This window comes from Rhinolophus sinicus, linkage group LG01 (genome assembly GCF_036562045.2).
Source record: "Rhinolophus sinicus isolate RSC01 linkage group LG01, ASM3656204v1, whole genome shotgun sequence".
NCBI lineage: Eukaryota > Metazoa > Chordata > Mammalia > Chiroptera > Rhinolophidae > Rhinolophus > Rhinolophus sinicus.
Genome location: NC_133751.1, coordinates 62,119,086 through 62,145,791, shown reverse-complemented (window position 1 = coordinate 62,145,791; position 26,706 = coordinate 62,119,086). Strand labels below are relative to the sequence as shown.

The 26,706-nt window shown below is 39.7% G+C and overlaps 1 protein-coding gene across 1 annotated transcript; it reads right to left on the bottom strand.

The window, feature by feature from the left end:
- Positions 1 to 1,199: 1,199 nt before the first annotated feature.
- On the bottom strand, positions 1,200 to 25,648 carry HCLS1 (hematopoietic cell-specific Lyn substrate 1). The gene is made up of 14 exons (XM_019729622.2): positions 25,500 to 25,648; positions 22,982 to 23,065; positions 22,385 to 22,458; positions 16,075 to 16,204; positions 14,304 to 14,414; positions 12,746 to 12,800; positions 5,601 to 5,711; positions 4,889 to 4,944; positions 4,318 to 4,387; positions 3,484 to 3,695; positions 2,953 to 3,057; positions 2,186 to 2,426; positions 1,973 to 2,041; positions 1,200 to 1,779 (listed from the first exon to the last, which is right to left on the bottom strand). The coding sequence occupies exons 2-14, from the start codon at positions 23,063 to 23,065 to the stop codon at positions 1,643 to 1,645; spliced, it is 1,455 nt and encodes a 484-aa protein (XP_019585181.2). The 5' UTR covers positions 25,500 to 25,648; the 3' UTR covers positions 1,200 to 1,642.
- Positions 25,649 to 26,706: the final 1,058 nt, after the last annotated feature.

The following is a 26,706-nucleotide window of genomic DNA, read 5'->3' as shown; positions in this document are numbered from 1 at the left end:
AATTTTTTGCCAACAATTCATGACTCTTGCAACATGACAATGCACCAACTCACACGGCACTGTCAGTGAGGGAGTTTTTAGCCAGTAAACAAATAATTGTATTGGAACACCCTCCCTACTCACCTGATATGGCCCCCAATGACTTCTTTCTTTACCCAAAGATAAAGGGAATATTAAAAGGAAGACATTTTGATGACATTCAGGACATCAAAGAGTAATACGATGACAGCTCTGATGGCCATTCCAGAAAAAGAGTTCCAAAATTTCTTTAAAGGGAGGACTAGGTGCTGGCATTGGTGCATAGCTTCCCAAGGGGAGCACTTCTAAGGTGATGGTAGTGCTATTCAGTGACTAGGTATGTAGCACTATTTTCTACGATGAGTTCACCAACTTAATTGTCAGACCTCATAGATGTCTATGTCTTACCAACCAAAAATTCCCTACACCAAAAAAAATCACTGACTTTGATTTAGATTTTATTTTGATTTTGCCTAGGATCTCCCATCTCTGGCCTCAGGAAGCCCAATGGACTAGGATAAACTCACCATACCCTGGCCTCACATTGTCCTTCAACCCCATACTTTGCTTGGTGATTCGCTTTTTGTCCATCACTGACTGTCCAAATGTCCTCACCATGTTTCCTATCAGCCTTGGTCCTGGACCATACAGAATCTTCATGAGCTCCTACCATCTACCCTCTTACTTGGCCATTGATTTCAGTCGTCCAGCTACAAAGAAGCCTGGACTTGACTGAGTAGTGACCACTGTCTCTGACTAAATCCTTTTACCACCTCATTGGAGCCTGTGTTCCTTTAGCTTTCACCTTTTTCTGTTGCCAAATTTTCCCTTTCCTCCTTCCTAAACCTTGCTTCTTCCTCAAAAATCAACATGTCCTAAAAGAATATAGTCATTACGAGGCAGGAGGTAGCTGGCGTCTCACAGCTGCTGAAGCCAGTAGAAGTTGACACTGTCTGGCCTGTTCCCCCACCTTACCACCATTCCCCAGGCTGATGTGTTTTGGACTGGGTTGAAATACAGCCTAAGGACAAGGTCCAGCCCTTGAGATCCAGGGCACAGGGGGGTGGGTAGCGGTAGGAGGGAGTCTTCTGGCTTTGCCTGAAAGAGGGGAGGAGAATTGGCGCCATGAGAGGCAGGGCCCTTGGGGGCTGCACCAAAAGCACTAGACCTCAGTCTAGACGTGAAAAATAATCCCACTTTATTTCCAATTTTAAGACTGGGTAGAGAAAAGATATATCTGCAGGGAAGGAAAGTGGGCAAACAGTACCACCAGGTAAACCAGGCAATGTAGACATACTTTTCCAGGTAAGCAAATCAAGAAGCTCAGAGCTCAAAAAAACAGAAGGCAGAACTTGGGGTGTTAGAGGGAGCATTCATGGAGGAGGAGGCAGGACCACAAGATAATGTCTATGAGCTCTTACAGGATAGAGAGGACACGGAAGGAAAGCTCCTTCCTTATGATGTATCTGCCCCAAGCTCTAATGGAGAGGGAGAGGGAAATCTGTCTAGAACCTCAGGCAACTCATGACATCCTATTGGAAACTTGCAGCAGGATGGGGAGGGGCGTGGAGACAGAGCCTCTTTGGACATGGGAAGTCACAGTGCAGAATACACTGAGGGCCATTTACTGGATAAGGTTGACATAATTTGCAGGAAAGAGTCCAAAGCGGTCGTGGCAACGTCCCCGCCACCAGCCCTCATCAACCATCTCAATGTCAGTGATGATGTCATCTGGATCAAAGGAAAGCTCGTCACTTCCCTCTGGAGAGAAAATTAACAGGATATTAGGATGGTCAGACAGGAATCCCTCCAGCCCTGTGCCCACTCTAAACCTCAGGAAGAGATATAGGCCTGGTTTTCTTGATGCCAAGCTTGGACCCTTCCCTGAGCCCCAGAATCCATTCCCCTCTTTTGCATCAAGGACACCAGACCCCTCAGGTCACTCCCAACCTACCTCCTTGATAATCATACAGGGCTACAGCTGAGATCCCAGCCTCCGTCTTAGCCGGGCAGCCTGACGAGCCTGCATTATGGGAAACATAAACATGGCTTCACCAACACAGAGAAGGAAAACAAACAGGTTCTTCTGGGTAATTCCTCTCCCTCTTACCCTCCTCTAGACCTGACCAAATTCAGGAGCTGCTTCTCCCCGGCCCCCACCACTCACCAGCCAGCGTGGAGGGATTCTCAGGCTCGAGCACATCCTCATAGTCTCCCTCTGGTTCATCGTCCTGCCCGTATCTGTCCATCTCCCCAACGTCCTCATACTCATTCTCAGGCTCAGGCTCAGGCTCAGGCTCTGGCTCAGGCTCTGGCTCTGGCTCTGGCTCTGCTTCATACACTGGCTCTTCCTCCAGTTGGAGGCCTTCCAGAGTCCTGGGGGGCAGCGCTGGGGGCTCCTCATCATCCTGGGAAGAGAGTATGGAGCAGGGGGGCTTGCACTCACCAGGAGCTCTCTCTCCAAAACCTCCCAATGGAGGACTGCTAACACCCCATCCATCACCCTCCTACCACTCTACCCTCCATCCTTGCTTCCATCTAACAGCCTCTCCTAGGGAACACAGTCTTTCATCCATCTCCATTCTTCAATCTCCTCCCACACCTACCCACTCAAAATACCTACCAAGAGATGATAGGAAGGGAATGTAAAAAGCGTGAGGAAAGGGAAGTGGAAGGCAAGTCAGATTCCTTGGAAGACCAAGAAAACAAAAGCACATTTGTGAAGCAAAAGCACGTTGTTGGGAATACCACAGCTAGGATGACCAATTCTCCTAGTCTGGCCAGGACTGGGTGGTTTCCCAGAATGTAGGACTTTCAGTGTTAAGACCGGGACAGTCCCAGACAAACCAGAATGGTTGATCACACTGTGTGGCCCAACTTCCTAGGACATGAGGAGATGGGGAAGGGGCACAGAATTTGGGGGGCTCTGCTTACCTCTGGGGGGTTCTGCCTCGAGGGCAGGGAGGGTATTTGTTGTTGCCTGCTGGTTCTCACAGGCTCAGGCGCTGATGATGGACAACTTCCTGCTGGAGGCCAGGCCTGTGGAAAATGAAGCATCACTCTATAAGCAAGCAAGCCTCCATCTTATCTCTTATAATGACCTGGAACACCCCCTCTACCTCTGCCAATCCAAACCAAACTCATCCCTCAAGATGGGTACCAACCTGAAGTGACGGCTCCTTCGTCTTGGTCAATCCTGCAGCAATAATCAGCTGCAGGGCTGGTGACCTGTCTTTTGTTGTACTGTGTAAATCTCTTTTTTCCCCTAACATTCTGGTATATATGAGGCCCATACTCAACCTACATACTCAAACTGAAATCTTACTGAAGACAGGGACAGCACTCATATAGATTTTGCTTAACACAGGAAAGCCTGTGCCTTATTTTCTACTAATGATTTGAACAATTTAGGCCCCTGTCTGGGTAGAAATGTTGTATGTGGATTCCAAGGCTCCAAGCACTCACCTCTGAGGAGATTTTCTTAGGCAATGGGGTCGGCACCATTGGCTCTTCCACAGTGACTGCTGGTTGCGAAGCCTCATGGCGCACTTTTACCAGGGCCTTTCTCTCTTGTTGCTGCCTGGCCATCTGCTGTGCCTTCTCTTCTTCCTCCCGCTTCTTCTTCTCCTCAGCCATGGATTCAAATTTTGCCTTTAGCCCACGGGCACCACTAGAAGCTATAGACACAGGCAAGAAGAATTATGTTTCTCTGGGGTCCAGGAAGGGGGCAAGATTGGGTGGCACAGGATGGAAGAAGAAGACTCAGTTAAATATCCAGGAGAAGAGCAGATGGAAATGGAACTCATGAAAGTGAAGATAAAGAGATATTGATGCAGGAACAAGGGGATTATAGGAGGATTGTATAGTCTTGAAGTCTAGATTTCCACATAGCCAGGACATGCAATCTCAGACTCTTGTCCTTTCTAAATCATAAGTCTTGGTCCTCTAACCTGCATCCTTCCCTGTACACATTCCTTAAATATGTATGCCCTCTGACCACCACCCTCCATCTGCCTTTCACCCCAAGACCTTATCCCTATGTATTTTTCCCAAATGGCTCCCCATCTCTCCTTCCCTGTGTCCTCTGCTCACAGTTTCTTTCCCAATGTCACTCTGTCTGTTTATCCACTTAACCTAATATTTCTAGGAGAGAGAATCCAGGAATATGAGAACAAAGGTCAAGTCTACCTCAGCTAATCTAGGTAACTAATGGCATGGAGGAAGTAGTCTGGGGAGAAGAAAGAATGAGAAGAGAGAGGCAGTTAAAGAGCATAGAGAGAGGAAATCATTAAGACTCACCAGCCTCTACGGGTGTCGTCTTCTTATAAGCTGTGGTTGGGGCCTCCATTTCATTGAAGCCAACAGCGCTCTGCAGGAGAACAGTAGGTGTGTGGGGGCGAGAGGGGGAGGTGGTGGTGGTAAGGGAGTGGTAGTAACTCAGAAAGCAATATCAGGGATTGCGGACACTGTAGAAAGTATCCCTAACCATTTGATCTTCAATTGGGCCCCTGGGCAATGCATGAAGAGAAATTGGTTTAGAGGAGGGCAGTGAGGTGTCATGGGAAGAGATTAAAGATAGGGTTAACCAATGCCAAGCAATCAATGAAATTTTAAATACCACCTTTCCCTAGAGTTTTTGTATCTCTCCATCTGTCGCTGCCTCCCTTAAGTTTCCTTAAAGCTCAGGCTATAGAAAACATGCCTATTAGATGCTGAGGGCAATTAATGGGGAATGCAGGACACCAGGAGGACAGCTCAGTACACCTAGCGTTTCCTGTGCTTTTTCCATTTTTGCCTCTCACTCTTGTCCATGCACTTCCAGTACAGTTTAAGAAACTATTCTCAGGAAATTGGTATTCTGGTACTTTACCTTATCCACTCGGTCCTTCTGGATTCCATACTGACCACCAAAGCCCTTGGCATAATCTGCAGGACAGAAAGATCTGAGAGTCAAAACAGGAGTTAAATTGCTGGAAAGTGGTGGGAAGAGGGAGTAGTGGGAAGAAAAAACCAGAAGACAGGAATGTGGAAAACAGAGAGATGGATGAGAAACTGTGAGAATCAGAGGATAGAGAGAGGCATGGATGGGAAGATAGGGAAAACGATGGGGACGATAAAACTTGGGAGAGAATGAAGGGGAGAGAGGTGGCAAGAGGGAAACATAAAAAGAAAAAATGGAAAGGAAGAAGGAAAGGAAAAAATGTAAAGGGAGAAACAGGGAAAAATAAGAACCATCCAAACATCCACTACATGTCCCAGGGAGGAATGAGACCTATCTGTCCTTTGTGAGGTAGAGGGCCCTTTAAGACTCATAGCCAAATCACCAGCCTGTCTGCCTTCATCCCTGTCTCAATGACCCCTTCTCTTCCCTTTTGTCCTGCTCCTAATCTTGTTGTTTTCCTCTCTACCCCTCTTGGTCTCCCCCTACTGACTTCCACACACATACACTTACTCTTTACCCCACCACTTCCACTGCACATCTGCCCGTCTGTATTCTGGGTCCTCAGCATCAGCTTCCAGAAAGGATAGAGGAAGGGCTCTATGCCATTCTGTGATCTCCCTCCTCTCCAACACCAACTTACCTCTCTGGGACTCGTGTTTCTCTGTTTCTCCTTTGTAGTCATATCCCAGAGCTGCCTTGTCCCGTTTATCCTTCTCTATCCCATAACGACCACCAAAGCCACGGGAGTAATCTATGATGAAAGGAGCAGTCATAAGAGCCCATTTTCAGCCCACAGGAAAGTGCTGTTGAAGAGAGAAGTCGGGAGGAATGGCTGCAAGGTGACTGGGGCCAGGGAAGAGAGCGGAGCTTGAATATAGGTGAATTAAAGAGAAATGGTGTTCTAAGTCAGCTTTTGCTAGCTTTTATTTAACACTGTTCACTCTTTTTCTCTTTTCCCCTCTCCCAAGGTGAGAAGATCATTTCAATTTTCTTTCTTTAAGGAAGGGAAAAGTATAGAGGGTGTAAGGAGAGACTTCCAAAAACTGAAAAAGAAAAGCCACATCCATATGAAATGTATGCCTTTCCTTACTCCCATATAAACACTTAGAAATGTCAGCTAAAATATAACAATCTTTTTTTTTTTAATAGTGGAGATCAAAAGAAAAGAAAAGAAAAATCCCTGGCTTCAAAGACAAATAGATCGAAACAAATAGAATCGAATCAGTATATATAAGGGTAATTATAAGCTGACACCACAGGAAAAACAAGGATGTTTTAAGTGAGCACTAGGGTTAGGATGTAGTTATGGGGTTCTAATTTCTATATAAGAACAGGGGACTAGAGAGCAGGAAATAAGTCTCTGTCCACCCCTATAAAAGAGCTCTCAAAAAATTGTACTCAGCCAGGGGAATGGTTGGGGGGCTTATAGTTTATTCAGCACTTGGCAGCTGTGAGACTTGGAATCGCCAGGCCTACACATGAGAGTGTAGAATACAAATATACAATTTTATACTACTTACATTATACAGGAATTCTAAGCTGAGAAATTAATTTAAATACTGATCTAGGAAAACATATACCACAGAAAGAGCGAGCATCAGACAGATGGCATGAATATGAGATAAAGTAGACCTCAAGACAAAATGGGATAGAGAGATAAGAGAGACATAATACAATGATAAGACAACAATTCATCATTCATCAGGAATACGTATGGTGGTATAAACCTATTAAAAGAATTAAAATTCATGAAGCAAAAGCTGACCGAAGCAGAAAAACATAGACAAATTTATGAGCATTAATTGACAAAAAGTTTAGACAAAAGAATCTAAGATTATAGAGGGTCCAAATATTATCAACTAACAGGACCTAATTGACATTTGTAGAACACTGTATCCCAAAACTGAAGAATACACATTTTCTTTTTAATGGACATAAAACATACACCAAGGTAGCCCATATGCTGGTCTGTATAATAAGTTTTAAAACAGTTCAAAAGATTGAAATATTAGACATCATATTCTCTGATCACAATAGAATTAAGTTAGATGTTAATAACAAAATTATCTAGAAAATTCCCCCAATACTTCGAAAATAAATAATGTACTTCTAAATAAACCATGGGTGAAAGAAGAGATCATAAGGAAAATTTGAAAATATTTTAAACTGAATAAAAGTTAAAACACACATGATATTGTAGGATGTAGCAAAAGCAGTGTTTAGAGGGAAATATATAGTTTTAAATACCCATACAGGAAATAAAGGCTTAAAATCAATTATCTAAGTTTCTACCTTCAAAAACTAGAAAAAGAAAAACTAAGTTCACACTAAAATGAAGGAAAAATAATAAAAATAATAGTAGAAATTGATAGAATTTTAAAAGCCAGTAAACAATAAAGAAAATGAGCAAAGTGAAAAATTAGTTCTTTAAAAATGGTAATAAAATTGGTAAACTTCTAGTAAGAATAATCAATAAAAAAGAGAAAAAACAGATTAACAACATCAAAAATGAAAGTGAGCATATCACTACAGATCTTACAGAGGTTAAAAAGAAAATTAGGGAATACTATAAATAAATTTATGTCAATAAATTTGACAAAATAGAGAAAATGGTAAAATTCCTTGGAAACACAACATATCATAACTGACTCAAAAAAATTTTAAAGACTAAATAGACCTATCTTTATTTAAGAATTTAATTAATAATGAGAAAAAATAAAGAAGAAAACAGCGCATTACTATTAAGACCTCTGAAACTCAGTCAGAAGTAAATGTAAAATTTATCTGGGAAATTTACTCAACCCAGTGCATATGAAACTCCCATAAAACAAATATCCATCTACCTTACTGAAATAAATTCACAAACAGAAATTACAACCATCAAAGAAATAAATAACCATAGGGAAAGCAGATTAATCAAAAAGAAGAGTTGGCATCCCCAACAATAGCAAATAATATAACAATATGAAAGCAACTTAAAATTTAAAAAAATAATAATTCAAGAGCTTAAAAAAGGGGAAAAACGTAATGAAAGCAATAGGACATTATAGAAAAAGAATCAGCAGATTTGCAATAGAACCAAAGGGGACTTCCAGAAATGAAAATATCTGCAAGAAAGTTAAAAACGTAATAGACAATAATCAAATACAGCTGAAGGGAGAATTGGTGAACTCAACATAGATCCAAGGGAGTTACTCATAATGCATGGAAGGAGATAAAGAGATGGAAATAGAGAAGCAAAATTAAGAGACATGAAGAACATAAGTTATCAAAATTTTCAGGATGCAGTAAAAGCAGAGCTTAGGGAAAATTTTATAGCAGTAAATGAATATATTGGAAAAGAAATAAAGAGTAAGATAATAATCTAAGCTTCCACCTTAGAAAACTAGAAAAAGAAGAGTAAATTAAATCCAAAGTAAGCAGAAGAAATGAAATAAGAATTAGAGCAAAATTAATGAAATTTAAATCAGCAAATCAACAGAGAAAAATCAATGAAACTAAAAGCTGTCTTTGAAAAGATCAATAAAATCAATAAGCCTCTAGCCATGCTAAGAAAAACTAAGTGAGGACAAATTAACAATATCGTAAATGAAAGAGGCGACACTACTCCAGATCACATGGAAATTAAAAGGATAATAAGAGAATACTATGAATAACTCTAGGCCAACACATTTGATAACCTAGATGAAATGAGCAAATTCCATGAAAGACACAATCTGCCAAAATTCACACAAGAATGTATGATTTGAATAGGTCTACATCTATTAAAGAAATTGAATCCATAATTAATAATCTTCCAAAACACAAAGTATCAGGCCCACATGTGTTCATTGGTGAATTCCACCAAACGTTTAAGGAAAATATACCAATTCTCTACAATATCCTTCAGAGGATAAAAGAAGAATACTTTCTAACTCATTCTATGAGAACAGCATTACTCTAATGCTAAAACCAGACAAAGACATAAGAAAGAAACTACAGACCAATATCTCTCATAAACATAGATTCAAAAATCCTCACAAAATATTAGCAAATTGAATTCAACAATGTATAAAAAGAATTATACAGCAGGACCAAGTAGGATTTATCTAAGTGCAAGGCTAGCTCAAGAGTTGAAATCAATCAATGTAATCCATCACATTAACAAGTTGAAAAAGAAAAATCACATGATCATATCAATAGGTACAGAAAAAGCATTTGACAAAATCCAATGCCTATTCATGATAAAAACTCTCAGTATACTAGGAGTAGAGGAGAACTTTCTTAACTTGAAAAAGATTATCTATAAAAGCCCTACAGGTAACATAAATTTTTAAAAAATTAAATTTATTGGGTGACAATGGTTAGTAAAATTACATAGGTTTCAAGTGTACAATTCTATAATTCATAATCTATATATCACATTGCGTGCTCACCACCCAGAGTCAGTTCTCCTTCCATCACCATATACTTGACCCCTGTCAATGGTAAGAAACTTGAAACTTTCCCACTAAAATCTGGTACAAGATAAGGATGTTCCCTCTCATCACTCCTTTTTAACATCGTACAGCAAGTCCTTGATAATGCAATAAGGCAAGAAAAGAAATGAAAGGTATACAGACTGGGAAGGAAGACATGAAATTGTCTCTGTTCACAGATGACATGATTGTGTAGAAAACCCAAAAGAACTGACAAACTCCTGAAACTAATAAGCAATTACAGCAAGGTTGCAGGATATAAAGTTCATATACAAAAGTCAATTTCTTTCCTATATACCAAAAAAGAACAAGTAAAATTTCAAATTAAAAATACAATACCATTTACATTAGCACCCTCAACAAGGATTACTTAGGTATCGATATTTAAAAATCAATATTTAAGAGATCTATAACAGGAAAACTAAAGAAATCTGATGAATGAAATCAAAGAACAACTAAATAAATGGAGAGATATTCCATGTTCATGAATAGGAAGACTCAAGATTGTCAAGATGTCAGTTCTTCCTAACTTGATATGTAGACTCAATGCAATCCCAATCAAAAATCCCATCAAGTTATTTTTTTTTTTTGGATACTGACATCTGATTCTAAAGTATATGGAGAGGCAAAAGACCCAATAGGCAACACAATATTGAAGGGATAGCCAACACAAAGTTGAAAGACTGATGCTACCCACCTTTAAAACTTACTATAAAGCTACAATAATCAAGACAGTGTGGTGTAAGTGAAAGAATAAACAAATAGATCAGTGGAACAGAATAGAGAGCCCAGAAATAGACTCCCATAAACAGTCAACTGATCTTTGACAAAGAAGCAAAGGCAATGCAATGGAGAGAAGATAGTCTTTTCAACAAATGGCACTGGAACAACTGGACATCCACATGCAAAAAAAATAAATAAAAATAAAAATGACTCTAGATACAAATATTATACCCTTCACAAAAATTAACTCAAAGATCATAGACCTTAATGTAAAATGCAAAACTATAAACCTCCTAGAAGGCATCACAGGAGAAAAACTAAATGACCTTAGGCATGGTGATACCTTTATAGATACAACACCAAAGACATAATCCATGAAAGAAAGAATTGAAAATCTGGGTGTCATTAAAACTAAAAACTTCTGCTCTGTGAAAGACAATGTCAAGGAAATGAGAAGACAAGCCATAGACTGGGAGAAAATATTTGCAAAAGGCACATGTGATAAAGAACTGTTATCCAAAATACACAAAGAGCTCAAATCTCAACAATAAGAAAACAACCTGATTAAAAAATGGGCCAAAGACCTTAACAGACATCTCACCAAAGGAGATATACAGATGGCAAATATGCATATGAAAAGATGCTTTACATCATATGTCATCAGAGAAATGCAAATTAAAACAATGAGATACCATTATACACCTATTTCAATAGCCAAAATCCAGAACACTCACAACACCAAATGCCGGTGAGGATGTGGAGCAACAGGAACTCTTATACATACATTGCTGGTGGAAATGGCACAGCCACTTTGGAAGATAGTGTGGTAGTGGCTTACAAAACTAAACATACTCTTAGCATAGGATCCAGCAGTTGCACTCCTACCCAAAGGAGTTGAAAACTTATGTCCACACAAAAACCTGCACATGAATGTTTATAGCAGCTTTACTCATAACTGCCAAAACTTGAAAGCAACCAAGATGTCCTTTAGTAGGTGAATGGATAAACTGTGGTACACCCAGACAATAGACTATTATTCAGTGCTAAAAGGAAATGAGCTATCAAGTTATGAAAAGACATGAAGGAACATTAAATGCATATTACTAAGTGAAAGAAGCTAATTTGTAAAGGCTATATACTATATGATCCCAACTATATGACATTCTGGAAAAGGAAAGACTATGGAGACAGTGAAAAGGTCAGTGGCTTCTAGGAGTTGTGAGGGGTTGGGGATGAGGGATGAATGAACAGGCAGAGCACCGAGGATTTGGGGACAGTGAAAATACTCTGTATAATATTATATTGATGGATATATGTCACTATACATTTGTTCAAATCCATAGAATGCACACCAAGATTGAATCCTAAGGTAAACTATGGACTTTTGGTGATTATGATGCGTCAATGTAGATTGATTCTTGGTTAAAAATATATATATACATATACCATTATAGTGAGTGATGTTGACAATGGGAAGGCTATGCATGTGTGCAGATGGGAGTATATGGTAAATCTCTGAATCTTCCTCTCAATTTTGTTGTAAACTTAAAACTGCTCTTAAAAAAAAAAAAAAACTGTCTTAAAAAAAGACACATCAAGAAGAGAATGAAACACACATTTAATATAAGTTCCATGAGAAAGAATTAAAGAGAAGAGAGGAAAGCCACTATCCAAAGAGAAAATGCCTGAGAACTTTCCATAATGAAAGTCACTTCTCAGGTTGAAGAGGAGTGATAAGTCTCATGTAGAATAATAAAAATAAATCCAACACCCAGACATATTCTGATGATATTTCAGAATATCAGAGACAAAAAGAAAACCTTTCATGAAAAAAAACAAGATAGATAGGACATAGTACTTACAAAGGAATGATGATGACACAAGACAGATGCCAGAGACAATAAAACAATATCTTCAAAGTGATGAATGAACAATGAACAGTGGAAGAAAATAAAGATAATTTTTAAACAAAGCAAGGGAGTTCTTTCACAGACTCTCACTGAAAGATTTATCAAAGGATATATTTTAGCAAGAAGAAAATAGAAAAAGCAAGGAGGAAACAGAATTAGCATTGAAGAAACAATGAAACACAACAACTGATGAAGTAGAAAGTTGGTAAATAGGTAGGTCAGTTTAAATAAGAATTTACTAGATAATAATAATTATTAAATTTTGTGGGGTTCATAAACCCATAGAACCAATATATACCGGACAATAATAATTGTCCAGTTGGTATAAAGAATGTAGACTATAGAAGGAATGTAATTAAATAATTCTATATTTCCTGTATTATTCAGGAAGAGATAAAGATTAATTTTAAATTTAAGTCAAAGATGCATACTGAAACTTAAGGATAACCTCCTAATATAAGGGAGTAGACTACCTTATTTTTAATCCATTAGAGGAAAAAGGGGGACTACAGAAAACTTGATCAAGCTCATAGAAAGGGAGAAAGGAGAAAGAAGAAAGCACACACTTGGATTTAAAAATAAATAAACGAGTGGGGAAATGGGTCATGGAACTAAACGGAGTTGATGACAGCTGTTGGGAGATGACAACACAGCAGGGCAGTCATGTTACTAAAGCTGAAGTGCAGGGTACTTGCCTTTCTGAGATGTGTGTTTCTCCACTTCCCCTTTGTAATCAAAGCCAACTGCTGACTACAACGAAAATGAGAGACAATTGCTTAGAGGTGAGCTGATAATTTTCCCCCTCTCTCACTTACCCTTACCTCCAGCTCAGCCCAGAGGCTTGTTTATAGGGGCTCAGGGCTGAGTATGGGGGGTTAATGATAGTACCTTGCCAGGCTGGTGTAGAGGCAATGTGCTATAGAGCAATGAACACAGAAAGCTCTAGATTCAAACCCCACCCCCTACTTGTTTCACTTTAGGCATGTCCTTTAATATTTGAGCCTCAGTCTCTTCCAATATAAAATGAAAATAGGTATAACTGCCTTCTTAACCTCAATTATAAATGAGAAAAATGTTCCTTCTTCATTTGGGATATTGTCAGAACTAAATAGGAGCAAGGTATATAAAGTGTCTGCACTGGGTCATTCAATAAATTAGTGCCTTTCTTCCTCACTCTCATGAAACTAAAAGAAGATAATAACGAGAAAAGTGCCTTTAAACTGCAACGTACTATGCACATGTAAGAGATAGTATCCGATTCCTAACTGATGATACTGTGCCTCTTCTCTTCCCTTACACAGCAGCAGAAACCCAGAGATGTGGATTTGGGTGAGGTGGAAGGCGCCCAGGAGAGTCTGGATCCTAGCTGCTCTGGGACTGGATATATTTCCTTTTCCCTTATAGTGTGTTTTTAACTTTTCTGAGTTTTTTTCCTGCCCCCAATGAAATAACATCTAATATTTAGCTTTAAGGATTCAGACCCTAACAAACAACTAAAGGTTAAAAACAGAAATCTCAGCTCGCTGTGAAGGAGATGTCCTCTGTGTGCGGCTGCGGGGCAAGAGACACTCTTCTGTACCACAAAAGAGAGACAAGATCAAAGAACCTGAGGTGTGATACTGAGAACACCAGTGAGTTACCACATGTATTCTCCTGACTCTGTCATCTGTAATCATACTGTCCTCTTTTTCTCTCTTTAAAATGACACACACACACACACACACACACACACACACACACACACACAAGCCTTTAAAATACCTGGACTTCAGAGATTTGGTGCTAAATCCTGTGAAAGGTAACCTTTACCTTCTAGAAACATGGTAACCCTAATTAATTGTTTTCCTTGATTATTTGCTGCCATGGTAATCACATTTAAGCTGACATCTCTGTTTTCCTGAAAGGCATAAATATTTGTAAGGTTTTGATGTTTGACCAAAAGAGGAACTTTGGACTTTCCCTCTTCTCTCTTCACGGTACAGGTATAACAAAAACCAAAGGTTTGAGGAATTTCTTATTAAGAGTTTGAGAGTCTTTGCCTCATTTAAATTAATACCTTTCAGCTCAGCGTGTGGCCTCTCACAGTGGCACCAAGGACCTTGCTGAGTGAGGTCACAGGACCTGTCCTCGTGATGGACCCTCTTTGAGTCCATGGCCCGTCTTTCCACAGGAGAAGCACAAACCCACATTCAAAGGGGAGTGTTCATAAGTCCCACACGATTTGAGTGACACGGGGAGATAGTTGCCACGTACCTTGTCTGCCCTGTCCTTCTCAACTCCGTATTTGCCCCCAAATCCTCTGGCAGCATCAGTCTGAGAAGAGTGCTTCTCCAGCTCAGCAACATACTCATGGCCCACAGCACTCTGAGGAAAATCAAGGATGGAATGAGTGACAAGACAAAAATCACCATTAAAAAATAAAATGATCTAGAGATGGGATGGGATGTAAGACTACAAGAAATTCCATTCTGGGTCAGAATCCTAGCCTCTGACAGTGGTGCAAAGGAATAGGTGAAGAGAGAGCAAGGTGACTTTTTCTGGAGCCTTGCACACCCTGATTCTTTTTTAATTAAGAACTCATCATTCAGGAAACTTCCACAGGATGGGCTAGGAGCCGGAAGGATAGGGATTAGGAAGACAGAGCAGTGGCTAAACCAGGAACAAAAAGAGAGCTAAACCAAGGGCTTTGTGTATCAAAATAGAAATGAGTGTAGTTACTACAGAGAGACCACAGGGGACTGACTGGATGCCACAGCCGGAATGAAATATTTCACAAAAACAGCCAGGTACTTTTGTTTTAGATCTTTGCTCCTATATGGCCATCAAAGTTCAGAAGCGCCATCTGAGTCCTGATATTTAACAATGATTGACTCTTTATACCAAAGGGGTTTAGTAGGCAATACTCAGAGTATTGTCTGCTACTATAGGATGGCATATGAGGGTAACTTAAATCTTTTCTATTCCCCTCCACTTTTAACTCCACCTACTGTTTTATTTTCTATTTTGTTTTGAAATATATGTCTCTTGTAATATTTAGATATGGATGCTTCATAATCTAGATACTGAACAATACTTCCAACCAAATAGTGAGAGTCTTACAGAGCCTTACAGAGTCTCCACTAATAAGAAATTAGAAATTTCTTTCCCTTCCTCCTATATTTCTAATCCCATGATGGGATAAACAAGATTAACACAGAGGTTGATATGAAACGCTGTGCTATATGAGCTCCTGGGAACTGGTTTTGCAGTATTTTGGGGTCTGTGTAGGTCAACTCTGCTTGTTGAATTTAAGAATGAATGACTGTTTCTATTTTACTTTTTTCCTAGGAATTTTGTGGAAGAATATAATGCCTACAAATACACTTTACACAAGGATGAAACAAAATACTTCTTAAGGCCGAATTAAAGACTTTCCTTGGATTTTTTTTCTCCTTGATGGTAAAAGTTTTTTTCTTATAGGAATATTTCTCTGTCTTTGAGTTTAGGAAAGTCAATGGAAAATATGATTCAATATACAAGCATTTTTTTCTTATGTTTTTATAGTATATAATAGAAAAAGAACAACAATATTCATATTTGAGGGCTTCTAATGGATAAATTCACATCAATATTTTTCATACGTACGTGCATATCATGTAAATAATGCATAATATATACAAAAAGAACACAAAATATATAGTAAAGAAGTTACAACATAGACATAATACACAAACACATAAAGCACTAAAGGATTTTAAAACATGTTTTTCCCTTCTCGCCTGGTGCTCCCTGTATCCCCAGTCTAGGATTTAACAGTATGGCTGGACCTACTATAGGCCAGCCCTTCTCAATTCTTGGCTCCCATTTTCTACCATCTATATTTTATATGCTGATATTGAGCAGGGGGAGGGGAAATACACAAATAATAGATGGACATTTGATTTTAAAGCCCAAATGAATATTGTACTTTTGAACAAGTTTTAAACCATGAAACCAACAAATGAATCAATCTTTTTTTAAAGCAAATATCTCCCTTTCAACTCACCTTGTCCATTCGGTCTCTTTCCACCCCAAAGCGACCTCCGTAGCCATGGGATGCTTTGGGCATTGATTCCATCTCCTTCTTCTTGAGACTATCATGCTCCTCTGACACTTTGTTCCTCAGCTGGTGGATGCTGGAAGGAACCACATGTCAGAGACTCATCATACATGGGGAAGTCAACAAATCCTCTTTCTCAGAAAAAACAGAAACTTTGAGGTGTGTTCTATTTATTTGTAGCAATAACCTGAGCCCCCAAATTATACCAGTGCTGGGTCTGGGAGTAAGAGATCAGTGTGGCCTGCATACCATAGCCTGATTTAAACTTTCCATAAGCCAATAATATTTCTTCTAATCTGCTATTTTGCTTACTAAAAAACCTGTGGGTATTTAGTCCCATTTGTCACGTTCTTAAATATCAGAGGACAATACCTATATTCTAGTAACCGAGAAGTTATTTTCCTCTCTGAATGGATTTGCTTTCTAGCAATTAGGTACTCTACCCAAGAAGCACAACAAATATTCATATACCCTTTTACCCACGTTCTAGTCCTGGGAGTCTACCTTAAGGAAATAATTTTAAATATGGCAAAGTTTAATGTCTAATGATATTCACTGAAACATTGTATATGGTAATGGCAAGAACGAAGAAACAATTTATATGGCTAATAACTAGAGAATAGCTAAGTAAGTTGCAATATTACTTTCAATGGGATACTAGGATGTCATTAAAAATGATGGTTATAAAAATGTAGCTTTGGGAAATTTATCTACATATGTAGTATTTTCTTGTCAAAAATGAATGCCCTTCACCCCCACCCCACATCTGATAATTCCTGAAAGAACTAAAAACTAATACAGTTCACTCATCACTAATTGTTGCAACACTTTGAGGCTCAAATAACCTTGGTTAGGGACACCTCTATTCCTAAGAGAATGTCACACTAAAAGGAGTCATTCTCCTTACTTCACTTCCATCTTTATCATGAAGGAACCTCTGCATATCTGTTTGGCCTGAGGAAATGAAGTGATAGCTCAGCAACAGCATGAATCAGTGACAATCAGGACTGATACTTAGACACATATGGGCATCCCTGGGGCTTCTTAGGAACATGTAGGCAAGAGAACCATAAATTAAAATTTTGTCTTCCTATAGCAAGAAATGGAGGTTTAGGGAATTGAGACAGTGATGTTACTGAATTTCACTGGCTCAGGAAAACTAGATACATTGGTTACAGGTGGAAAGGCCATCTTACAGCAGAAATTCTCCTCTTTCATGGAAGAACAGATCTGTCTGGTGGCCTTGTAGTATAAGCCCACCAAAGGTCTTTTTAAAAAGCTTTCTCAGCTTCAGTCACAGTTAATTTTAGAAAGCTGGATTGGAACCAGATGATATTAAGCTAAGTGCTGGAAGAACCCTCTGTCCCCGTGCCTGTTCTAAACCCTCTGGCAGCAGTGAAGGCAGAGAACCTGTGTTGCTAGTTCATCAACACCAGCACTTTAGAGCTGTCTGTGTCAAAAAAAACTATTGGTTCCAAGAACATGTAAATGATTGATAGTTCCCAATCAAAGTACTCAGGTGACAAATGAAGAAAATGAGTCTAAACATTACTTTTTAATTTTTTTTAAACTATTTTTTATTTAAGTGTGTTTTTCCAGGACCCACCAGCTCCAAGTCAAGTAGTTGTTTCAATTGAGTTGTGGAGGGCGCAGCTCACTGGCCCATGTGGGGATTAAACTGGCAACCTTGTTGTTCAGAGCTCGCGCCCTAACCAACTGAGCTAACCGGCCGCCCCCTAAACATTACTTTTAAATGGGAAAAGTCTGCACATTTTCAGTGAGTCCTACATGGGTCAATTAAATAATTGCTACATGGGTCATAACTATATTACAGTTGAAAAAAGTTTTTAAAAGGGATTAGAAAATGAGATTCAGGGATACCCACCTAATGGATGACAGCAAGGCTAGTCAGAGGATCACGCCAATAGCCAGCATAATTTCAATAAAAATGTTGGGGCCAAAGAACAATTTTTTATCAAATTCTTTAGAAAACAGCTGAAGCTACTCTAAGTAGATCTTAGTTATATCATTCCTTCATTCAATAAATATTAAGTATTAAACTTTTAAGTGTGAGGTACTGCTAGGCCCTGAGGGCACAAAGATGATTAATATATGGAGATAGTGGTCAGGTGGAAGAGATAGAAGGAAACAAAAAATTACACTTCAATGTGCTTTGCAGCACACCAAAGAAAATTTTGACTCACTAACTCTCAGTTGTCTATTTTAAGTTTTAAAATACCTTGGTATTGATAAAGCAGTGCAGTTTATGGGACCCAAGTGAAATCCAGAACCTCAAGGATGAGCTAAGCAAAGGAACAGATCTTGCTGTTTTTACTACAAGAGTAAACACACAGACGTAACTCAGACTATAAAATTTTATTCACAAGTGATATGATCATATATGTAGAAAATCCCAACGAGCTTACAAAAAAAGCACTGCTAGAACTATCAAGTACATTTGACAAGGTCACAGAATGCAAGGTCACTATCAAACTCACTTCTATTTATACATACTAGTAGTCATAGACATTGGAAATTGAAAGTTAAAAATAAATGACACATCAAATGAAATAACATGAAATAGTTTAGCATAAATTTAGCAAAAGTTGTGCCACACTTGAACACAGACTTGAACACATTTCTGAAAAAATTAAAGAAAACCTAAATAAATGCAGATATATCCCATATTCATGAATTGGAAAACTCAAGATCATTAAGATGTCAGTTCTCTTCAAAATGATTGATAGATTTAATGTCATCCCAATCAAAATACCAACAAGTATATTTGTAGAAATTGGCAAGCTTATTCTAAAATGTATGTGGAAGTGTAAAGTCCTGGGATAATAAAAGTATGTTCTTTTTAAAGGAGAACAAAGTTGGAGGACTATTTGATTTCATGACTTATCATTAACCTACAATAATCTATGCAGTGTGAGATGGGTCAGGGCAGACATATAGATCAATAAAATTATCTAGAAATAGACACTCATGTATGCCAGGTGGAAAGAATAGTCTTTTAATGAAGTTGGAATTGTGAAATATTTATATGGAAAAAAAACGAAACTGAATTTTTGTTTCACAATGCACACAAAAGCTAATTTGATCATAAACTTAAATGTAAATGTAAAATTATAAATCTTTTAGAACAAAACAGAAAATTTTCACAATTTTGAGGTAAGCAAAAATTTCTTAAGACACATAAAGCACTAACCATAAAAAATTTTGATAAATTAGACTACATCAGAATTAATATCTTCTGATCATAAGGTGCCATTAATAAAATGAAAAGGCAAGTTACACTCTGGATTAAATATTTGTAAAACATCTAACAAAAGACTTGTATCAGAATATACAAAGAACTCTTAAAACTATATACAAATACAAACAACCCAGTTTAAAAGTGAGAAAAAGAATTTAACTGACACTTGAAACAAAAATATGTGAAGATACATGAATGACACATGAAAAGAGACTCAATAAAATTAGTCATCAGAAAAATACCATTTAATATCACCACATACCCACAAGAGTGGTTAAAATAAAAAATACTGACAATGCCAAGTATAGACAAGTATGTGGAGAAATTAAAACCCATACGTTATTGGTAGGAATGAAAAATGGTAACTTTCTATCAGAAAATAATTTGGCAGTTTCTTAAAGAGTTAAACACACAATTATTCTATGACTCAGCAATTCTGCTCCTAGATATTTCCCAAGGGAAATAAAAATATGTGTCAACAAAAAGATTTGAACCCAACTGTTCATGACAGCTTTGTCTGCCATAGCCCTAAATTGTCAACAACTCAAAATGTCCATCCACAGGGTAATGGGAAACCACACAATGGGATATACATACAATGGGATACTATTTGACAATAAAAAGGGACAACAGACTGATACACACAAGACCATGGATAGATCTCAAAAACATTATGCTGAACGAAAGAAGACAGACACAAAAGAATACATTCTATATTATTTCACTTACAAGAAATTCTAAGACAGGCAAAAATAATCTGTAGTGACAAGAAGCAGACCAGGGTCTATATCTAGCCAGGAGTGGAGATGGGGTACATTGACTGTAAAGAAGCAGACGAGTAAGAGTGAGCAAGAGTGGCAAAAAGAAGATGGAGGAAAGGGCAGCAGCCCTTGAAAACCAGGCAGTTCCTAGGAAACACTAGGCTGCCTGGGCCAGGACTCCTCTATACAACAGATGAGGAATGGATAAGATCATTTGAACCATTCACCAAATTACCAAACCACTCCCCAAGCTAAATTTATTTTAGGCCGACCTAAACAAAAAAAGATCATGGTGTGGGGGAAGGTAGTGAGGTTAGAGTGAACCACAATCACTTCCTTTTCCTGCTTTGAGTCATCTTAGCTCTGTTCTCCTCTTCAACTTCCCCTCTTTCCCAAGGGCCTTATTGATTCCCATCTGACCTTAAAGATCGGCTTAGCCCACCCACCCTAGCCAGAGAGAATCCTAGAGGACTTACTACCGGAAGGTCCTCTAGAGGTCTTTTTGATCCCAATGAAAATACTGAGAATCAGAGAAGTAAAGTGACTTGTCAAGGTCACTTGGCTAGTCACTAGCAGAGATGGGGCTTTTACATGTCGGCAGCCTGGGTAAATGGGAGGGGAGTGGGTTTTATGTAAATGTCCTCACCATTTATTCTATTATATATAGATCCAGTTAGGCTAATAAACATCCAGAGTCACCAGCTCCATTGGTCACCAGTCAGAGTAATGTATGTACTGGATTATGCAACACAACCAGTCCACATAAACACACCTTAGGAATAAGGAAAATTGTCACCTCTTTTCATGTTTATGTTAGGTTTTTAGGAAGAAAATCTGATTAACTATATCAGAAAAGAGAAATAACATTACTGAGCTGCTGAGAGGTGCTATGTACTACAGTAGACATTGATATGTTAGTCCAATGAATTCTGCAGGGGCACTAGTACTATGCTCGTCTGATAAATAAAGAAGCTGAGATTCAGAGAGGGGAGATGTCTAAATGCACATTGCCAGTACTGGCAGAGCTGTGAATTGAATCTAAATCTCTCTGATATCCATAAGATCATGGCAGGGATGTAGGAGTCTCCCTTAAAATGTTCTACTCTTACTATTCATGACACTGGCACTGGGAGGGCAAGGGTAGAAGCAGAGTTTGTATCCTCATCCTAACAGTTCTCAGAATATTAGTTCTGAGTGAATTTTACTCAGAAAAGAAAAGGGATCTTAATTTGGGGGGGGGGGGAGTGATTTTTGAGCCTACAGAGGGTATCAAGAAGCTTCCTGCATGACCCTGTTCCATTTTTGTCATCTCTACAAATGTGTCCCATATTGCTTGGTTTGTTTAAGAATAATATTCATTATGGTTACTTAAGATAAGCTATCAGGTTGGTGCAAAAGTAACTGTGGTTTTTTGCAATTATTTTTAACCTTTTAAATCACAATTACTTTTGCACCAACCTAATATTTATGTCTGATTAAACAATGCATAGTTCTAAATATTATCAAATTATATAAACATGTGCCAAGTTTTCATAGTATGTTGTTTGTGCAATGTGGTCATCCACAGACAGTTTTTAAATCTAGGGGTGTAAGAGGTAAAAACATTGCTGTTACAGTGTGTGTGAGGGGGAGTTAAAATGGAGCTTAAAGCTGTATTAATTTTGCCAATTTGTGTGCAGTTGTCGATTTTTGCTTTTTTATTCCTGCTTTTGTTATACTGTTTATTGTGTGTACCTTGTTATTAATATTTGACATTCTATACTGTCCAAAGCACACAGCCCTGGTTAGATGATCCTGAATAATCCATGGAAGAGAAGTTAGATAGACAGAAATAGATGATAGATAGATAGATAGATAGATAGATAGATAGATAGATAGATAGATAGATAGATGATAATAGATAGATAGATAGATAGATAGATAGATAAAGTGATACAACCTCAGCATTTGAACTCCTTCCTCTCTGAATCCCTTATAATAGACCCACTTGGGGAAACAGCATAGATGTTAGAAATAAAAGAGAGATAATAAGGTTGGGGGAATAAGAGGAGAGACATGAAACAAATAAACAACGACACATACAGGAACACACAGAGACAGAGACTCAAGCAAAAAATACAAAGATATATAGACAGGAACTACCTTATCTCTTTCCTTCCACCCTCACCTTCTCCTAAGTCTCTGAGTTTTCCCTGGGCTCTTCCCACACCCCTTTCCCATTCCCCTTGGCACCTACTTGATATGCTCTGGGCGTCCAGAGCCCTCAATGGTCTTGGCTCCCCATCGTTGCTCCTTCTCAGAGATGTCATTCTGCAAAAGACAGCACTCAGCAGTAAGTGATGGAAGATGTATCACACTGAGAGAGGCGGTGCAACTGACGCACATGCCCCCAATGTCCCCTGCCTCTGCTTCCTCCTTCAGATGCCTCTCTGTTTACACCACCCTCACTCCCACGTTAAAATTATAATTGGTGGGCTCTGAAACGGCCCTTCCTACTGCATCCCTATACTTTCCCCTTCAGGTCTCCTGTAACTCCTGAATTACCCCAAATTACACGTCCAGCCCAAATCCCAGCCCATAGGCCAAAGGAGACCCAGACTAACTTGCTCCTTCAGCATAGCCTGTCATAGCCTATCAACCACAATGTCAAACTACTCTGCACCTGTCTCCTTCCGTCCTCAACACCAGATATCATGCATGTCCCATCAGTTTCATCATGAGGGCTATCTCAGTCCCAGACTGTCATTTTCGAAGTCACCTCAAAGGTTACAGAATGGCCTAGATGCCTCCACCCCCCTTTTCATTGTCCAAGCAAAGCTATTTCCAAACTCACCACAAAGTCAGGGTCTGTGTCCCAGTCGTCACCCTGCGTCTCCACGGAAACAGATACATCATGGCCTACTACCGACTTCCACATCTGACAGTAACAGAAGATGGGAACAATTGAATAATTAGGGGCAAAAAATCAAGAGGAGGGAAAACCAGAATGCCAAAGTCAATGATATAGCTCAATGTTTCTTGCCATTTTTTTCTTAGAAGATAATAGAAGCTGAGGCAAAGCAGATGGGAGTTTTAGGAAAGTACCTCTGCTCAGTTATATGGGGGGGCAGGGGAGGATGGGGACTTATTTGAGACAAACTGACACGGCCTGGGTATACCTGACTCTGGAGAGCGGTCATTATGGCTGTAGGTAACACTAAAAAACCTGGGTCTCAAAACTGCTGGGATCATTCGTGACAAGAGGCCAGCCAGACAGTGGCTTGAAGTGGTAATCAACGAGGGGTGCTAGAACAGCCCTAGAATTATAGCACCATTTCATTCACTCTTCTATGTATGACTCCTTTTGTAGCTGTCAAAATATATATCAGTCCCGTTCCTGATAAAGTGAACATCTGTACTCCTCTCTACAACCTGCTTAACTCTACTGAGAAATTTTCCAACTCCAAGGGCAAGTGCTGTCTCATCTCCACTCAGACCTGCTGCTACCTGAGGTCAGTAGGGCAGTCAGCTGATGCCTTCACTGGAGAAAGCTTGGGGAAGCATTGTGTGCTGGGAATAAGTCACTTATTCTTCAATTTTTAAAAACCATTCAATTATATTTCTAAAGAAAATAACTGACTCAAAAACAGCATGTAGTATAATAAATCCTTCATCTTGAACGTTAAGAGCGATTAGATTTTTACTAACTAAATAAATGACAAAGAACTATGTAGAGAACACCAGTTGAAGGACTACCAAATTAGTATTCTCCTGGGACATCCCCCGTGTTTCCACTTGCCCTGCCAGTCGTGCGTGGGGAAGAGCTGCAGTTGCTCTGCATCTGTGGAATCCTGGATCTTGGTGTGAAGAGGAAACAACGGCCAAGGCTCATCTGCTCTGGTGGCAGCTGAGACTTCTGGACCCTGACATCACTTACTAGCTGGCAACTCCCCCGCCCATCCTTCCCTACTCACTCCCCATCCCATTGGTGTCTTTCCCTGTGCTTTTCACTGTCTCTTGAGAGTCCGTCTTCCAACCACTCCTAGGACTCTGCAGTGTTTCCACCTAGGCCTTCAGACTCTCTAATTTTCCTCTTCACTTGAAAACTCCTTCATGCTCTTTGAAAAACCCCTTGGAAACCAGCCCAAGGGAAGTTTGGGGGAAGGTTGGTTAAAGAGATGCAAAGAGGACACTAAAGTATTGACTAAGTCAGCTGCACAGAGGGATGAGTCACTGCCAAGACCAGCTCTGCCTTCCCTTGTGGAGCAACAATTATGGATTGGGGTTGGCAGGTAGAAGAGATTCACGGTCCTACTTTCTGGGCTGCTCTGCAACAAAAGGACTTCACACAGGAAACTGGAAGGGAGAAGTTTCTGAAATATTCATGAGTAATAAGGAAGCAAGGAGGACCAATGGTCCTGTCCTCTTTCTTGCTCTTCCTCCTGGTGTCAGCCTGACTCTCCCATAAACCTCCCATCCTCAGATATTTTTGAAACAAAACGTTTCTGACATAGAGACAACATAGTATCCTGAGTTACTGGCCAGGAATAGGGAAGCCAAGAGGTAATGTCTAGAGATGGGAGATCAGAGAGTAACCTGGTGAGGCACAGTACCCAGGTTATCAGCACCAACCAGGGCCTCCTCATGAGGCTGCCTTATAGCATCAGGAAAGTAAGACTGGGAGTCAGAAGATCACGTCAGCTCTGTTACTAAGCTCCTGTGGGAACATGGGTAAGGGAATCGACACAGAGCATGTACTTATTTGCCATGTACCAGCCTAGGCAATTTAGAAACATTAACTTAACTAATGTGGTAAACCATTGAACATTTCAGATACTCAGTTTTCCCCAATGGAAAAATAAATGAAGAGGTTAACTTAGCTCATCTATAAAGGCCCCCCCATTTCTGACAATCTGGGATTCTGTGGTCCTACAAACCCAGAAGCTAGCCCTAGTGGAACCATCGGAGTCATCCGGCCTCCATCAGCTCTTGGCTCTCAGCACTGGCGCACATTAGCAACGACTTCCTGATCTGTGACAATGTCTTTTATGTGGTTTGTCTCTCCTGCTAGACCAGAGACGTTGTCTTCACCTCCTGGGGTCCTCCTCCCAACTCAGTGCCTTAGAGCAACAGACCTTAGAACAGGTGGTAGACTGTCAGCAGAACCCGGGATCCTGGATGGCTGCTGAATCATATTCCCTGGCTTCCAGCCCCTCATGTCTGTTTCCACCCCCAGATGCTCATTACCTACAACCACTCCCACCCAAGCCTTCGGGCCATAAAAAGTTAAAGCACACCAGCAGTGACTTCATCTTTCAGCAAGGACTAAGCCAGGTAGGCTCCCCTCCTTTCCCACCACTCAGGGTACCCACCTCCAATAGTGCGATGTCTGCTCTGAGCTCCCTGCTCCTCACGTTGTCAACACTCTCTAGCTGCTGCCACTTCTCATCAAGAAAAGAAGCTTCTGCTTCAGTTCCGTATTCAGGTTTTCTGTCATTTCCTGCCACAGTGTCCTCACAGTTACTTCCTGAAGTTTGAGTCAGTTCCTTCTGCTTAGGCACTTAAATAAAAAAGGATTAAATGCTTCTATGCCTAGTCTTTTGCAAAGCCCTGAGGGACATGGAGAAGTAAAAACAAAATGCTACTTTTACTCTGAGTTTAAAGTCTGGTCAGGAAAGCAAAACATTCAACAAGAAAACACATAACAATTCTGTTAGGAACAGCATTTGTTTCCTAAATAGGTAGGCAATTGCCTCTGTTATAATAAAGGAATGTAGACAGTTTGGTATGGGTTGAATAAGCTAAAAAGGGTTAATGGGGAAAATGATTTCTATGTGGATCTGGCAAGTTAAGATTTAAAATCACATTTACATTATCCACAGCACTTAACACTGGGGTTTGCATATAGCAGTGTTCAAATAAACATTTACAAATCACAGGGGAAAGGCAAGACATGGAGGGAAAAAATGTTCAGAGATAGTGCAGAGGACAGTGAGTGTGAGCTAAGTGGAAGATTTGGGTCCTGATAACAGGAAGAAGTCTGAGAGAACTAGGCGGTACCAGATGATGGAAGGTCGTTGTGGTATTCTGTATTACTGTTCATCAAGATTTACTGCCCTTCCCTTCCTTCTTAAAGTCAGACTTCCCAGGTGATTTGTTTTGGCCAATGAAATATGAGAACTGAAATACATCACTTTCTGGTGGAGACTTGACGACCAGAACGAGCTGTACCATCCGTTAGCCCAGTGCCATCTGCAATTCTCCAAAGTGGGCCCATTTTCAGCTGGGGAACGAGAGTCCTCAACCGAGAATGACATGTAATCTATTGTGAGGGACTTGGGAGTCTTTGACTAGAAAAATAATCCTTTGTTGTTTAGCTATGGAGAACTTGGGGGTGTTTGTCACTGTATCTGACCTAGCTCTCCTCAAGTTGATTGACCTGGAGTTTTGACCTGATTTGCTCAGCCGTGAGCTCCCCAGTGGATTCAAGCAGACACTGGATGAAATTGGTCTAAGATACAGAGGAGGGGGTTTCTGCATTAGGAATAAGTGAACTTTAAGTGACTTTGGTCACTTCCA